A 19396-nucleotide genomic window follows, 5' to 3' on the forward strand; every position below is an offset into this window, starting at 1 on the left:
AGTACATCACATGGGCCCTTACAATGGCACCGTCGTAAACACTTGTCACCAAAATATCCCATCTCACAGTCTATCATAAATTAAATGTGTGTCTTAATATATAATACTAGCAATTTTCAAATCGCAAACCAATCTATAGCATATATTTTACAATATTCAAATGTATCTATACCGTACTGATATTCAGGTATGATTGATGTTTATGTATATGATAAAAACCTTTATTCAAAATGTTAAACAAAAAAACTTACTTGATTCGAATACTTCAACTTCACAAATGGTCATTACGTCATCGTTAACATTTTTCTTTATATTAATGTACTGCGTAACACGGGGAAGGTCAAATAGTACGTGTAAGCCAGAACTCCCGTTCGGTGAGTTAACTTCTGTACCATTATCAATTTTCATTGTATTGTTACTTATAAAAGCAACAAGGTTTGTGCTCTGTAAATTGTCTTTCGAGAAAAATAGAAAACAAAAATATTACATATCGGATGATGATGATGATGATGATGATGATGATGCACGTGCATATTGCTTTTCAAATTTAAGTAGTCAATAGTGTTTTACAAATCAAATACTATGTTTATCACATCTTGTTCCAGGACTGATACATAAGAATAACATTTTCAACGAAACCCGATCATATTGAAAATCAGAAAAAATCTAAGAAATTGCCTTAACTTTGGTGCTTTGCATAATTGGTAAATGGTGATGCTATTTACTTGCTTACACATTAAATGAATAACTCATACGTACTATCACGACCGCTGACTTTTATAGAACCAATCAAATGCTTGGATCCAAAATTCATTTCCCACCACCGAGGTATTTCGTCAACACCTGTAACACTGCATGTGCATGAAGATTCAGGTTCTTGGAAGATTTTTTCACCGTCGAAGGCTTTCTCTGCTGAACACGACTTGTATGTTGAGGACTGCTGTGCAGTTCCATTCACTTTATACCCAGTGGCTAAAAATAAAAATAAAATATAATAAAAAAAAACAGTTTCGCAAACTAATATATAAATACACCAGACGTATCATTTTAAAGGTCGTATGGGTGGAAAAAGAATGATGAAAACAGATCTAACACACTTCTCTTTTACATTATCAGTAACTGCTTGTTTATAATGACCTAAACGTTAAAATGGTTGTATGGTTTTAAGAATCGCGTGCCAACCAAACCAAGCCAATGAGAAACTCATCTTACTCCGTTTAAATCACAATTTAAAAGATTATCGTCAAAAGAATGTCATGTGTAAATGTCTTGATGCATTTGAAGGATATTATTGTCACCCGTATCGGTCCTACTCGTATGCGCAATTGCGCTCTCTAGGTGGTCCAAGTTTCAATATATGGCACAGCTGAGCCAATATAAAAACAAACTGAAGTTCTTATCAGTTTTCGGGGTCTATAACGTATGAAACTTCTAAACAAATCAAAGCCGTGCTTCCATGTGAGGTGTGTAATACAGGAACAATTATATAGAGATAGAATATTGTTGAGTTTCGTAATACAGAAAGCAGTATTTCAAAAGTGGCGCATCCAAGAGTGAACATAATAATAATTGTTTATGATCACGAGTTACATTTTATTTCAACACAGTCAACCCGGCATAATGTTTACTACTCTTCATTTGTTAAGCAATACATGAAATTATATCTGAAAACATAAGAGCAGTGAAATGAGATGGAATTTAACCAAAAAAACACAACAGTATGATTCGCCTAGACTTGCTTTGCGGGACATCAGTTGACATTGACATGGATTAGTACTAATACGTTCGGTAAACCTCATTGCAATTTTAAGTTAAGTTTGTTTTCTGTAAAAAAACACTTTTGTTAGTCAATCTTTAAACAAAGTCACAATTGATTACACTTTTCGACGGAATCGCCTAGGACTAATTTAGGACGGAATATCTTTAGAATTCCTTGTTGTTCGCATATTCTGTAAAGGGAGCGAAAGTAGTTTAAATAAAACGATTTAAAAGTTATACAAGTTGTAAGTTTTCGGTGTGTATGCATCGATAAGACTTTAAATGTGTAATGTCTAAACATTATATGTATAACAAACCGCGTTCCTTAACTTTCTAAATGGAAACTACTCGAATGGTTATGTAGCTCCTGTACTCCACAGCGAATATTTCAACAACATTTTACGCTACGTTAACTTATAGAATGAGGTAATCAATAGACACAGAGTTATTTCACATGACTGTCTCAGTTTTGAACAACGTTTAAACACATTCCGCAACTTTTGTGTTTATTTTAATGTTTTCATGTTTTGAAAACCATACAACTTCTGTACGGTTTTAAGAACATATTGTTGAGAAATTTATTACAAAATTTGAAATACTTTAAACACGTAAATACCGATCAAACAACTCTTACTCTCTATAAGGAATTTTGCTTATGCACGTATGAAAGTCAGCCAGAAAAAGAAGTACCAGGGGGTGGAATACAAGTATTATTTAAACTAGTTAAATAGCACATTTTTTTAAGAAATTTAAATATAATTTTCCTTTCATAAACCCCAAGTCGTTGTGTGATACAGCACAGGAACTTCTAACATAGCTATTGTGTACGATAAAATTCTGTATTGCACCATTCGGCCCCGTGGTAGTTACTTAGAAGCAGGAATATGCAGGGTCGTACTTAATAATTACAACGACTCTGAAAACATACAAAAGTCGATCTCGTTGTCACAATGTTGCTCAATATTGTGTGCTTTTACTATATTATACCACTTCAATTTTCTATGAATGATTAAATACAATTATTTACGCATTCATATTTCCTTTCCAACAAAAGGCTACCAGCTCTAGGAAAAAGACTATAAATTGATACTTAAGAATGTTTTCAACCAAAACAAATTAGCAATAATAATTACTTTAATTGTATTCATTTTTCAAATAGTTTCCCAAGTTAAAATATTCTTTAATTAACAGAGCAGTCTCTGGAACCTGAATAATGCTACTCAAGAATACTTATATCGTAACCGAATCGAATTCGCCTTGAAAATGAAAATATCACGAAAGCAAACACCATTATGTGTTAGTTTCTTGTAATTGAGAATAGAAATGCAGTTCTCATAATGCTTTGTGTATTAGAGGTCATTAGTACCACTTTAGCTTTTTACACTTTTTTATGGGTAACACGTATTTGATATGGTACCAAAAGCTGATCATCTAAAAGACACTTTAAGAACCATTCCTGCTTGTCGAAAATAAGTTTTATAGTAAAGTAATTATATCTTTATTTACTCAGATGTTAATGTAGGGCGGAGCTGGAACGTTGGGTGACAATTGGCACGATTGTCTCAAAACGGCCCAAGACGTATATACTATTATTATAATGCTAATACTGATAACATAGTTCAAAATACATGGACTAGCCCAGTAGTCGAAAATTCAAAAATAAACCTGATACTGAGATACAAACGACAATGAATTAGAAACACTAACTAATACACAACACCCACACAAATACAAATGACACAACAGACCCTATACGAATCAAAACAGCTTTAACAATAAAGATAGGATTACCGGGATGGAACGGTCAGTGAAACAAGAGTTCACTGGACCATGTAACTCGGGCTTGAATAATTTCCATTTAAATAACCTCACAACGGTTTTAAAGGTTAACGAATTACCTAATACCGTAACTCCTGTAAAGATGTTCAAAATCAACAAAACCACCAGACTGTTGAATTCTCGGTCCATTTTATCTTCTGCTAATACATCGTTATTGGGGTAAGGCAGCTGTCTGAAATTTACATTATATTATAAGTTTAACTATATTCCCATAACTATTTATTTTCTATGAAATACTTCTATTTCAATAACCTTAGAACGTGGCGTTCACCTTTGATCTGAGAGAACACCTTTAATGGGCGACATACCTTACCATGTTGCTCTACAATGACTTAAAGTTTGATATTTAACATTGCTTTACATTATTAATTGAAAGCACTGAGGTAGTGAACGGCACAGTTTCGATAACACGTCGCACTTATCTTCATGAACACCAACATTGCCTTTCCTGTTTAAAGTAAAAACACTTCAGTGTTGCCAGTTTCCGATTAATTTCAAAGCACAATCAAAATGGTTAGGTATGCAAACAACACAGATCACGTTGCCAGTATCCTGGTGTTAGAAATGTTTGACTTTATGTTTAAGAAACTGTTATGTAAAGATGATGCATGATCTAATGAAGGAACAAAAAATGTTTTGTTTTGTTTTCTGACTGCAAATATATATTACACATATGATATGCTTTTGCACATATAGCTGAACGTACCTGAAATCCAATTGCAAATGAAACAAAAAGATACAATGCAATTTAGAATACAACACTACAAGTTGGTGTATCAGATCAGTAAATGCTATCATTGGAATTTCTCACATTTGTCATTCTAATCACTTAACAAATAATAATTGATTAAATTATAAAGTTAGCGATGAATTACAGATATAATATTAAAGACAGCTATTTGATATTCTCAGTTATTCCTCGTATTAGTACACTTTTAGATTTTAAAAAACCAAATGAACGTTGTATTATAGCAAACTAATGTTTTGTGTTACCCCCTCTTAATCTATGAATCTGCAATTTCACTTTTATTACGATAAGGGTCTTTTTTACCAGTTAAATAGCCATAATAAATACTCCACACAGCAGTATATATCGTAAATCAGTGTTGAGGTACTCTCAACCATTTAGCAAAATGAGGATTTGTTTTACATCTCTTTATCTAATACTGTTACATTTAAATAGAGCGAAAATGAACTTGCTCTTATACACCTGAACTTAAACAATCTCGTTGATCTAATACTACAACATAGAGTGAAGATAAGTTAATTAGTAGTGTCTTAAGGTAGCACACCCCTAATGGGCATCATTTCAAACTATGATCAGCTTGATAATTTCTGTATTCAAAAACAAAATTTAAAAGAAATTTACCGTCAAATAATTTTTTTATTTAAATTTGAATTACCCTACCCCCGTTTCATAATTGTTGATAAAAACGACATCACCCGAGAGACAAGGACAATCCTTTATTTAATTTATTTCTCAACATTTTGGCAATAATTTGGTATCAGAGTAACAAGAAATATATTTGCCTTCAGACATAATACATAATTGATCACGCCACCAACACATATAATCATATTTTACTGAAATAGCCATATGGTATTTCAATTTAAACATACTGTTTTGACCGCGTAAAATTGGAACATCAATGTTAAAAAGCAAAAATAACAAGTTCTAGAAATACTCGTGACCTGTTCTTTATTAATAATTATCTCTAATATTTTAGGAGCATTATGCCAAAAAATAAAAATGTTTTACCGTCTCATTTGATAAAAAAGAGTATTATTCCAAACCAACTATATCAGCCGTGCCTTTAATTTATAAAATCTTCACAGAAGCTAATATTTATGTGCTTAAAAAAGTATTTAATTATTATTTTAACGAAAATTATTTGATCTCTATGGAGATGTGTGTGTTGGGGGGGGGGGGGGGTCATCGGGTCGGATATAATGATAGGCCTCATTCGTCAAAATTACTGGAGCCGGACCTTCTGGCAGCTTTTGCAGCGAGTTTCATGAACACTCTTATTCATTATGAAATATTTTATTTTACTGATATGTATTTCAATGTACGAGTTAACTAAGGTTGGTTCAATTGTCAAATGGACTTTCAATAACAAAATATACACTTAGAAGGTAGCTGCATGTATACGATTTACCTGTGTAAGTATAATTTTTCAAAATCCAAAGAATGAATATACCAAATCAAATACCTAAGAAACTTCAATGTCGCAAAATGCAATTGTTTGCATGGATGTCTTGAATTGTTTACCAATATAATGTAAAGCCTGTTTCATCGCTGTATTTCTGACGTAAAAGGGAATCTAACACAAGGTCAGAGACGGTTATCAATCATGTCACTTTACGGCTTTGCCCCGTGCTTTGTTTATCTTTTATGAAGCTCAACTGCTTTCAGGTCAAGGAGAAAAAACCCAGATGTGTTTTCTTTTGTTTAAAGATGCAAATTCATGTAGAAGATGACTGCTTGGAGAGATTAGGTAATCGAAGCACTTGAAAAATTGTAATCATTTTTCTATAACTTGTATAAGCACAATTTTGTCTCCGATACCGTTTACCACGTTGCGTTGCTGCACAAAATAGTTTGTTAAAATGACTTTGAAACATATTTATTTCAACTTGAGACGTCGATACTTTGACCTTGATTGTTCATGAAGTGTTATTTTGATTTAATACCATGAATAGATTCTCAAACGATAGGAGCTACATATAACCTGGCTGATTTCAAAAACGTCTGGTACGTGCAAGAAGATGTCCTCTAAAGACCTGACAGTTTTGAGATCCCGATATACTTCTTTACATAAAATCCGGTGTTTGTATTCACCTTACTTACTTCAAAGACTGATAAACGTCAAATACATTGATCATTTGCCGGATAAGGAATCATTATGGCATTGATATCCCTGTAATGAATTATCTGTATATCTGGCACGGTTGGATCTGAACGTTTAAACCACTTAATCAAAATCAGCTGATATGATTGTCAAACACTTCAGCAATAAATTAAAGCTTAATATGCTCTCAAATGCAGGACACACGTATATTTCAGTATACAAGTGCATAACTAGGGTGATCTAGACGCTCTACAAGATTTATTTGAAGTTGGAAACAAACACAAGTCATTTTTGTACACTGTTACAAACAGGTTCGAGCATTTAAGCAATTGCTTCAATTTTTTTTTGTTTTTAAGTGTTTAAATTATAACATAACGTAACGTTTCAAAATCTTTATGTAGAAGGTATGCTTTGACTGTGCACCAATTAATTTGTACCCTTCCTGTTTTGCCGTTCAGAAATAATCGTTGTTCAATGTCCAAGCTTCTTTAAGACACTCATGTGTCATGTAAAGCAACACTCTTAAAAATCCGCGGCCCCCCTGTGACAACGTTACAGTCAATGGCGCCGTTTTTTCGTGAAGCACTCTTATAAACCGAATATTTGTTAAAACATATGGTAGGAGGGCTTATTCATGAATTGCTATTCTATAATTATAAAAGTATATTGTCTGTAGTGTTCGTTTTGAGTTAAAGTTTTAACAACTTGTCTCTGTTGTTTTGGTCTTCGGTCGTGCCTTAAAATTTTGGAAATCGGGAACCAGAAATTAAAAAATGCATCGGTTAGTACTTAAGCCCGGTTATTACACAGTAACGTACACATTGTTAATTTGATGATACTTTCATTGTTAATATATGAATTATGTATATTATGTATTTAAATTAGATTATGTTTGCAGTCGCTGCTATACTTTTAGAACGTTGATTGATTATTAGAACATGACGTATCATCGTAATAAAAGTTATTCAGATTTTTTAAATGATGACAAAGCAACGACACCATATTATTTTAATGGACTTATCTTTTTTCTGAAATATGCTGATAAACTCACTCATATTGGTAAATCAAAACTATTTGATAGATTTAATAGACTAATTGCATATCATGTAATTATACCAGTGCGCTGCAAGCGAACCAAAGTTGATGACCGTCCTAGATCACATAAATACAATGTGGCCTGTCATGCACAGGATACTATTGGACTGAGATTATTTAAAAAAAATCTGATGTGTGTTTTTTTGAAGATATATTATAAGTTTAATGGGTTTTGGTACTTTATCACGACATGATAAAAAACAGTTTTTGAAATATATCATATAGCTGCAATATAGCACTGCAATAGTTAATTTGGAACGTCGATGTTAATAATTGCCTCTTGAGATGCCATATGTTTGTCGGACCAATTTCGCGCAATTTCATGACTCCCTTGTGTGCCTTAGAACATTTGAATGTAAACCAGTACAAATGTTTGAAACAACAATTGTTTAAATATTTTCATAGTCTTACCGTGTCTTCATTTGTCGTAGACTTGCATCGTATTTAATATTAAATTGTACCCGAATGGCAAGGGAATTGTTTGTCCAGAGATATGGGAATGAAACCAAGCAGTATAACTAAATGCCGTGCGCGCATTGCGACAACAACGGACCATCGACATTGCGTACCACACAAAGCTCGTACAATACTGTTTCCACATTCACCTACCCTAGGATCAATATTCATGTAAATGCTCTAAAGGTGAGTTATTTATGCTATTTTAAAAAAAAAAAAATATGAACAGACCACCTTACGAAGGCTCAAGGTCATAGTTTAATTAAATTAAATACCTTAAACGTATCATACAAGTTTATATCAGGCTTCAATTTGAATAGTTACGATAATCGATCAGCTTTAAGTGTTTTATCGCACTAAGAAACCGGCATTACATGAGTATCGATTGGCTACCTCAATTATCTACATATTTTAATGCTCATTAACAACAATAACTTGCTATTTTTGCTCAAAATATGTTATTAAATAACTTTTAATTCTTTTAAGGCATATAATAAAAAGAAAAAAAAATATTTGTTTCAGTGTAAGAGAGCAATATATATCAAAGAGTGAACTTTAAAGGTGAATATTTCACTCGTGTCCACGTTTTGCTCCATTGCTTTGTTCATGAGTCAATAAGATAGTATTTGTGACTTAGAAATCATTTCTAAGAATTACATGTTTTGTGTCCTTTTTCACCACATGATTGTGAAGCAAAACATAGTTATATCATTTCAGACTATTGGCTGCTTTCCTTTTACATGTATATGTCTGTGATATCTTAACCTTGCTGAACATGTTGCATTTACTTGAACTCTATTTTTCTGATAGTCAATTTTCATAGCGTTGTTTGTACATCAGATGCCATTACTTTATCGAAAACAGATTTGTTTAGGAACTTTCTTCCAACATATTTTTTCTTCAAGGAAAGTTATGTTTTTAAACCAAAACATCAAAACACAATTAAGAAAAACATAGTAGTTCAACTACATCCAACTTGTTAAGCAGGATTTGTTTGATTTTTTAAATCTCAGACAATTCATCGTCAAAACATAGAAAGCAAATAAATGATCATTGTCGTGTGTTAAAATAAGAGAAAGGGCATGAAACACTGCGTAGTTAGTTCCAAATTGGTGTTATTTGCCATTTATGCACCTGAAATACTATCTTATTGAAACACTTAACTTAAGTTAAGGATGGCATTCAATTTTGAGTGGACGACTATCGGAAAAAATGTTTGAGTATAAAAAGACATCAAAGACACCGCTGATAATTTTAAAGATGAACTCCTGCTCCCAAAATAGGTTTTACACAATTAATAATATTGTATTAATATTCCAAAAAGGATGAATAAATGTCGAAAATATGGCTCCTATGAAGGATACAGAGTTTAATTTGAAAGAAATGAGCACACAACACGATATTTCTACCTTATGAGACTTTATTAGGCGACAGTAAATCTTTTAGCATTCATAAATCAATTAATATTTTTGCACTTTCTGCTAATACATACGCGATTACAATCTTGTTATCAGAAATTAATACATAATTGCGTTTATACATTGATATGGTCGTACCTGAAATCCAACTGCAAATGTAACGTGATGTAAACTGTAATTTAGAAAACAACAATTCCAGTAGCAGATTCCGAGGCTGTGATGTTCCAGTCTCACATGTGTAGTTATATCTATGAGCAGATAGAAAATTTATAATTCATATTGCAAGGACGCTTCTTTCTGTCCTGTTTGCGTTGATTTTTTTTTCTTATTCAAGATTTTACTTTTCGTATCTGAACAATTGAAGACCACACGTATTTGATTTATTTCAGTAAATTAAAAGGGTTTACATTCGGGTTTTTTCTGCTATCACATTTGAATTTGATAAGTCTGTATATTCAGTTAAATGCCCTTTAGGAATAATCCGCTCAGTACTTCACATCGTAATTCAATGTTGAAGAAGACCTCATAAATTGAAGAACAATAAAGGCGGCACCTATAAAATACATAAGAAACTATCTGAAAGGGCTTTTTATCAAGTGATAAACCAACAAGGAAAATTTCACTGAAGCCCAAACCATATATTTTAGCTGATAAAGGAGAATGTGCTGAACGCACATTGTATAGAGGCATTTGCTGATTGCACGTTGTCTTCGACGATTGTACGATGTTTTAGAGTGTTTTCTTTTTTTTTTTTGTATGTACATTAGCTCTCACATCGGAGCAGTTACCAGTAGGCAGATCTAATCCGTGCAATTACTATCATGCGGATAAATGACAATACTCTTCACTTAAACAATTGCTAGTTATTGAATGTTGTCCTTGATAAAACAGTAACTTCATACACAACCCTTGTGATTTCAACTTAACACTTGCGGTCGTTTATAAATGCAATAACTGGTAGCGGGTGCAGAAATAATTATTTTTCATTAAAGCTGTATGTAACTCTGTTTTAGATAGGTACATAGATGTGACACACGTTTTATTTCTTAACTGATAAAGCAACCCTTTTGAAGGTTTATTAAATTTGTATGATATCCAACATGCACAGAATCTTTATTGCGCTAGCATGCATTGGATGGAATCCAAAGAGGTTATCAAAATCTACTGACTTTTTGTACACAAAAAGCATAACGTATGTCGATTTCCAGTTTTTCAGTTTCAATTTCCAACGTTGATACCTCCTAACCGCTTTAAAAATCTGTAGGATTACTTTATGTATATTTAATTTGCTTTGAACAGTCTTATATGAATTCAAATTCCATTTTTAAACCAAAGGCATACAGTTTAATGGTAGAGAATATAAATTAATACAAATGAAAATGTTTAAACTGAAGAAAACTCGTGACAAATTTACTACAATTGTAGGTTGGCAGAAAATGCCTTGGTCCTGGAACCCATTTGTCTGTCTGTTACATATAAAGAACAATCTTAAAATAGATCATTACTAGTATACATCAATAGTTAAAATTTGATCCAATTGTAATGAAACACGAGGTTTGTTGGTGAATATTTTACGTAACTCAGCATCATGAAGATATTCAATTTCAACGAAAACAATGTACTTTTGAGTATTCGCTTATTGTAAATTTCGATTAAAAATCATTTATAAAGTAAATCAGTTGTTTTAAACAGATATTATACAAGGTTTTGTTACATAATCTAGGATGTGCATTAAGTGCAGAATGAATTCATCACTTTTTAATTCATAACAATTTATATACTTGTATGGGTTTACAAACATTTAAATTAATATATGGAACGTTTTGATAATACAATCAAAGCAAATTGTTTATATAAATCCTTGTTGTAACAATAAAATACATGCATCCGTCTTATTTCACTATAATACTCTTAGCGGAGATAGTAATAGGATATTTATTTCCTATATGTTCTTGTGTCATTTAATCGAGGAAGTTATGGTGTGTCTGCTATCTCCGGCAAAGCTATGGCTCTTCAACATTTTAGATAACATTTTATTAATTTATGAAACCGGAGACATAATACTTCCAGTAAAACCATTTGAAAACAACAGGAGACCATATAACGAGAAAGATAGTTACTAACGCATTAGGTCTAAGGTTATTCCAACATCATATATTTTGTTGAGGAAGAGATATTGAAACTCAGATTACAATTTTGAAATATTATAAAATCAATTGCATGGTTAGTGTTCAGGACCTTTTCATTTTTGGACGATAAAAACACAAACAAAAAGGAAAAACCCTTTACTTCCTCAATATATGTATGAAGCAAATTAATTGTTAAAAACACATTTATATAAACAGTCGTACTAAATAATGCCTCAAATGCTATAATTATTGTATCATACATTTACACCTTCTAGCATGTTGATTACAGATTTTTTTCGGGTCCTGCTGACACAATACTAACAATAACAAAATAAACACTTTTCAATTTACATGTACGAGTATATTGCTATGCAAAAAATCGCTATTCGAACATATCCGAAGATGTTGCGTTCATAAGAAAATATTCACAATTGCCGAAAGGCAGTTAATTTAAGGAATGTAAATATAGGACATTTGTGAGGTTATTTCAATGCAAACTAGTCAAGCCCGAGTTATCACCTTATTAATAAGTATTTTTAATGACCTACAATGTATTACGCATGGTTCGACATTTTGGTTAAAAACATTCTAATAACTTACCTCAAGTTTATATTTGAGCCTGTTTATCGCCGATTCATTCATTATGTCTGCTTTTCTAGTGACATTGCACATACTTATGAATAAAGCGCTCTACAGTCTAAGGAAGCATGTCTTTTCGTCTTTATTTCGTAAATCGTATGCCAAAACGTCAAATGTTTCCCCTTCGTCGTCCATTGTTTTGGTTTACACAAACATTAAAGTCGTAAAAACACAAACAGGTGAAATACAACTGTAATATCAAACCGTAAAAAGCGGTTGAGTAATTTAATAGGCTAGTAATTCCAAAGTTCGACAGGCAATGAAAATGGTTCATTTCTCAAATCCTATATTTGGCGAGTTTTGTAGCCAATCAAAACGGAGTAATCATTTATTGGGCGAGTTTTGTTGATATTGGCCGAGTATTGTCCTCAACTATCTGGTATTGGTATCGCGATTGTCCCCGTATCGCGTCAAACGTAATAGTTGATTAACAATGCTAGTTCTAGTTGTGCTACACATATTTGCTTCACTTTGTATATTCTAACATGCTATGCCTTTCTGATTGATCTGCGCGTAAATAGCTACAGTAAATTTAAATCATTTAAGGAATTTAATGGTTATATAAAGGACGATGCAATTCATAATAAACACACACCAATCGGTAATTAATTGGTACTAACTCAATTAAAACATAAATTGATATATTGAAGAGTTGATTGTCAAATTTCCAATAGCACTACTGACACATTTTTGGTATACTGAATAAAATAGGTACATTATTTTTTTTCTAATATTTCCTAAAGAACAAGCGCACTCTTATTACCTTGAATAGGGACTTTTTTAATCGCATTTTATACACATAACACACTATTCAACATAAAGAGACCATTCAAACTATTTGTTTGAGCAGCATGGCTTTGAATTCGGAAAGGGTAAAAGCGGCAACGTTGGACATGACAATATCATGTAATTTTACACGGAGTACGCGATAGAACATAGTCAAACCCTTACTCACATACATAAGTAACGACACGATTGGTCATAACGCAATGTTTTCAGAGAACATTAACTTTTCAAGAGGTTGCATTTATTTTGAACTGAATAAAGAGGCACTAATGTGACACATATGATCTCAAAAAAAATAAATTACATTTATACGATTTCCAAAAAAGTAAGGTCATCATAATGAGTCGACAAATTTTTGATGTCGTTGTTGTAATGGTGGTGGTGGTGGTGATTGATGTTGCCCTCATAGACAAACTTTAATAAATTACATCTTTTTTAACCCATATTAATATCTTCTCTACTTGAAGCATACCGTTTAATCATTGATACAACTGAGTGACAGACATACGTTATTGTTTATAATATCAAAATAAATAATCCTAGAAAATGTAATTGGTTTTAAATGATGGTCTTTTTCAAATAAACCTTATAGATTTATAGATAATTGTTCACTTTGTTCACTTTAACCTCAGAATTCATAAGTAATACATATTTCAAACAATGATAATATAAAACAAAACATTTCCGGAAGCAAAACTATAATAAGACGTATTTATTTAGTATAATTTCAGACAATTTTATATTTTCAAATTTCAAGAGTCTCACCGAGTGCATTTTTAGGATTGTTGACTGAGCTGGATATTGATAACTTCAGATGCTTGTCATTCCTGGTTTTGTATGTGCGCCAGAGAATGCCAGCGATGAGATGATAATAAAAAGGACGTCTCGTTTCGGAAACTTGTCGTTTTAAAGCTTCCTTTAATATGATATACATTGTTATTTCAATACTCAATAAAATAGCAAACTTGCTTCTGCTATTTGTTGGTTTCTTCGGGTACTAATGTCTTGTTCGCAAGGAACCGTTTGTCATGAATGTGCGTTTGGTCATTATAAACTATTACAACGGAGAAGATATTTCTCTTAATTGTACAGTTGTTTGTGGACAGCTCACTTAGCCAACAGAATGGCATAAATCATTTCTGGAAACCCAGCTCGTAATTTAGTATTCTTTTGTACTTTATCTTATACACGATTTCGTGTCATGTTTAAGAACTAAGATAAAGGTTGTTAATACTCATAAAAAGCCGTAAGCTGCATGTTCAAAGATGTTGGTTATCGCCGAACAGTTCCAAACTAGTTCATACGAACGATAGGCCATCAGTCTTTAATTTTGTTTTTCGAAATAAAAAACAAAAAGTTGTTGGTTATCGCCGAGCAGTTATCAACCTAAAAATATTGCATAGAAACCAAAACTCTTAAATAATCTATCTAAAGTAATAAAAGCTTCAGTATTAAGTGGACTTTTAGTTTACACATTATCAACAATGAAATGTAACAAGATATCAATGCTTTTAGAAAAATAAAAGGGAACACTAAAGGATGTTTTCATGGCATCTTGTTCTGATATTCCTCAAACTCTATAAGATTCTTGTTTTGAGTGCATGTTAACATTCATTTTGGGAACTTGTGTCAGCACTTACGTACATGCCCCTGCTTCAAATCGATGAAACATTTGTGTCAAATTATTAACATCTGTTCATAAATAATTCAGAACTATTAATAGCTTACACCGATCGAAAATCTATAAGATTAACATAGATTTCTTCAAGAACGTATTTACCTTCCACTACAAATAGCATTAACAGTCGTGTGGTGAACATGGTCCTCTAATATAGAAATTTAGGTTCTAAAACTTTGGCAGCAAAACAAATGATAATAACATTTTCAAACATAAAAACCTCCTTAGCCGATGATGAAGGAGTTGAAAGTTTAAACTTGTTATTAATGTCATTGAATATTTTAAGTGAGTCCGTAACTGCCGTCTTTATATATAGGACGTAGAATTTCTCATTCAAAAATGTATGCACAGTATAAGCCGCATTGGCTGTAATTGACCGTAAAGCGTCGTTCAGTATTTCGTACACTTGCAGAGGTTTCACATACAAAATTCCGACTCTGACCAGTTTTGACAGGAGATAATGAAAACGTCCAGTCCCATTTAAAGCGGCGTACAAGGGTATTTTAAAGAATTTTCAAAACGCCCGGGGTCAATATCTGGGACATTTTTGGCGATTGTCCGGACGTCTAATACGTATTCGTCCGCTTATTGAAACCAAATTTTGTATTTAATTTCAGCAAAAAACAACAATACTTTTTTCAAATAAGTCGCGATTCGCCTTATTGGGTGTTTTATGAATAAAGTTTCAGAAAAACTGCACTGTAGTAACTACAGTGCAGTTTTTCTGAGTATATATTTATTTATTATCGGGTGTCATATGTACATGTAAAAATAAGATAGGCATAGTTTGTGAAGGACAAAAAATTCACAAATAACGACAGAGTTCATCAAGCAAATAAATAGTGTTGCAATGAATTGATAAGTAGCTTATGTGTTTTGTAAAAAGACTAACATTAATACGTAATAAATTTATTTGGTAAAATGTGCAAAACAAAAGGCTCATGAAATCATTACGACATACAGACATATTCAACAATGCAGTAGACATTATGAGGATAAGATGGTAAAATTGACATCCATTAAACCACGTGTCTCTTCTCTGTTGGGTTTTAAAAACACTAATTTTATACGGCTCTTGCCATTTCCTGACAGGTATTTGGGGCTTCCAAACCACATTAAAATACCACATAACAGTTGTATATTTAACCAGAAATCTAGCCATTGCATAAAGGTTTTGACTATATTCCGCCATTGATTTTAATTTTGATATAATAGTATGCGTGTCATAGTAGCTCACACATAAGTATCCGTGCCACTGAAGCATTCATATAAGTAAACGTGTCCTATGACTGAAGCACACATGAGTATACGTATCACTGAAGCACACCCATAAGTGAACATGTCACTGAAGCACACGTTGATGTGAAGTTGCCACTCAAGCACACACATATGTCGCAGTTCCTTCGAATTAAAGACATGTTTTATTCACATATTCACACAGAGTATAATTATCGACACTTTTCATTTCTGGATTGTCTGATATATATGTTCATTGTTGATTTTAAACGGCATTTCATAGAGGCCTCCGTGTGTTCTCCCCGTATTAACATACTTGATGTCTCTGGAAAAAAGTATCTGATGAAAGAGTGGTGATTGTTCTTCAATGTTAATGCATATTTTCTGTGTCAGTTGTATTGCCCGATTCGCATAAAACAAAATACATGTCGAATATTTGTAGATATTTTACAACACCACTAAAATGTAGAAGTTTATTAATGTAATGTTCATTTGATGAAACGTCTCCTGCATTATTTCCACTATCAAATTTAAGACTCGTCGACAGTATTATTATTTAGCATACTCACGGAATAACAATAGTTGTGTCTGTTTCCGTCGATGCCGACTTGTATCTTCTATATACAAGAACACTTACATACACCAGTCCGAGAAGCAGAAAACAACCTACTACCGACCCTCCAGCCGCCCCGGCAACCTCGGAGGCGGTAAACTTCCGCTCCTCCTTTGCATCTGTAAGATTGAAGGTAATAACCATGATTAATTATGATATCATTAATATCTTTATGCTTGAACTGCTATGGGGTTTTTCTTGAGAGAAAACTGACATTCATTTTTATATTAACCGCAAGTCATTTTGTCGTCATTGATAGACAATTCATTCGAGTTTGTCTATTTACAGAAATAAATGCAAACTTCGTCACCACCTCAACGTTTAGCAGCAATTTTAATGATTATATTGCAATGATCTGTTAAGGACTATATCTACTCATAATAAACACAAGAGAGCACATGGAATATAGAACGATTGCACTATATGTGTGTTGAGGTAAGCCAGCTTAAAATAGTTCCATCTAACACGGAAAAATTATTGCAAAAGGAACATTATATATCTTGTCGCTCTGTTGCAGTAGCCATTTTGCAATATAGCAAATTTAACTGAAATACATTCGTCTATGCAAAATACACCTTACAAGACAAATACAATCAATCAATAGCTAAGAATAAGAAAACATCAAAGCTAAAAGTTGGTCTATCAATTTGAACACAATCTTGAACATTTCTTTTTTCTTCACTTTATTACTACATTTCAATCGTTAGTAAGGACATTTCATACAACGAAAATTCACATTACTTTTTATGAATCATTGCTTTTTTATTTGTTGTCAAATGGATCTACGGTATTTATGTACAACAATATGGGAAACGATACCCTCAAACCGCTTAACTATTGCTATGCATAAAGGTTATACATTTTTGTTCTTAAAGTCGATACCAACGAGGATCCTGTACATCCCCGTTCACATTATAGTGACGAAAATTCCCATGACGACCTGTCGCACTAGTATGCATCAGACGACATACATTAAGTGTGATATACTAGTATGTCCAGTTTAGTTGTTCTTGTCCGAGTATTTGACTAAAACAATAATTTGCTTGTTTAATATCATCATAACTTACGGGAGTTACATGAGGATCCTGTCCATCCCTGCTCACCCTCTTGTGAGGCACATTCACCTGTAACACCGTCACACATTTGTCCATCTGCACAGTGACAATCGCGTTTGCAGCCTTCCCCATATTTGCCTAGCTCACATCCTGAAATATATATTGTCTGGTGATATAACGAAAACTTTGAAATGATAAAACAGAAGAAAACAACTTCCAGTCAAATGGACTGTGCTTCAACAATGTTTTGGGGAACATGTATAAAGAACAGTATTATGATTAACAATAAATATCACCAGGCTTGTAGTACAAAGTACGTACGCTCATAGTATTATTTAATTCCCATAATGTTACAGCAATGATAAGTGTTCTATTTATTGTTAAAATATGTATGTCCAGATGTATTGATCATAAATGTATTAACAGTAAGAACATACGAATTTTATTAATTTGTCTCCGATATGTCAGGATGCAATACTACTTCTACTACTACTACTACTACTACTACTACTACTACTACTACTACTACTACTACTACTACTACTACTACTACTACTTCTACTACCACTTCTACTACTGCTACTACTACTACTACTACTACTACTACAACAATTTTTACTACTACTACTACTACTTCTACTACTACTACTACTACTACTACTGCTACTACTGCTACTACTTCTACTACTACTACTTCTACTACTACTACTTCTACTACTACTGCTACAAATGATAATGGTGAACTTCAATCAAGAAATGATCTTTCTTTTGAGGAATTTTCAGTGAGTTAAATGTTTCAATATTAAATATATATGAGAAAATAAACTTTTCCTTCTATTCCGGATTCGCAAAAATAAACCGGACGCAGCTTTTCCATAAACACAATAGCATTTAATAACAGAAAATGTCATTGATACATATGGAAAAGTACTAAGGTCCAGTTAGTGCCATAGTCTGCATCTTTACATGCTTATGAAAAGATAATAAAAGTGTATTCACTGGTGCTATAGTAACCCGATATATAGACATATCAACATGGCATTTTGCAAAATCATCCCTACAAGATCACAATCCAGGCTTCATAAAGAATATTACATTTTGTTAATACAATGTCGAGGAGCCTTCCTTGACAATACTTGTTATGACGCGTGAAACGAAAATGTATACTAAAAATGCATTAGGTCATACGTAAATTCCGTTTAGCATACGTAATTGCGAATGTAATTATCCGACCTTCTGATGAATGATGAAACATCCTCTTCATAGTATATATTTATAGAAATATCCATTCCTAAGGACCCTAATATACTGTCAACGTGCATTATAATTGCAAACTCGCACAACACAATAAACCATCATCTCGCCCCAACTTCTCGAACAATCTTATGTGTAATATGCTTAAGTACCTTATTGCGTAAAGCCAACTAAATACAACTTAGTTTTTAGCTTAATTATCTGAAAGATTTCTTTAAAGTAAAGTTCCCAAACTCCTCAAAATGTAATATAACACAAATCATACCACAACCAAAAGTGAGCTTCATCCTGTAATAAGGAACTTAAGAATTTTCGAGAAATTGGGACCTCATTTACAGACAAATGTTTAATTCTTACGAGTTTCACACTTATGGTCTATCAGGAAATCATAGCCAGGCTTACATCCGAGGCTGCACATCCCTCTCACGTGCTGACACTCTCCAGCAATACACTGTTGACTGCAATTGCTAGAGCACTTGACGCCATAACTGCCGGTTGGACATTCTTAAAAACATGAATCAACCTGGATTGTTGACACGATTTTATCAATTATATTACCGCTAACATCTTAAACTTTAGTCTCGCTAA

The 19396-nt window shown here is 32.8% G+C and overlaps 1 protein-coding gene across 1 annotated transcript in view; it reads right to left on the reverse strand.

Moving 5' to 3' along the window:
• The window catches only part of LOC128225925 (receptor-type tyrosine-protein phosphatase epsilon-like), a 37388-nt gene extending 19702 nt beyond the window's left edge, over positions 1–17686 (reverse strand). Inside the window, exons 1-3 of the mRNA XM_052935819.1 lie at positions 17567–17686; positions 16564–16618; positions 760–972 (exon numbers count right to left, since the gene is read on the reverse strand). Coding sequence (XP_052791779.1) covers positions 760–972; positions 16564–16618; positions 17567–17686 — 388 coding nt within the window. The remainder of the gene's footprint in view (positions 1–759; positions 973–16563; positions 16619–17566) is intronic.
• Between the last annotated feature and the right edge of the window lie 1710 nt (positions 17687–19396).

This window comes from Mya arenaria, chromosome 3 (genome assembly GCF_026914265.1).
Source record: "Mya arenaria isolate MELC-2E11 chromosome 3, ASM2691426v1".
Classification (NCBI taxonomy): domain Eukaryota; kingdom Metazoa; phylum Mollusca; class Bivalvia; order Myida; family Myidae; genus Mya; species Mya arenaria.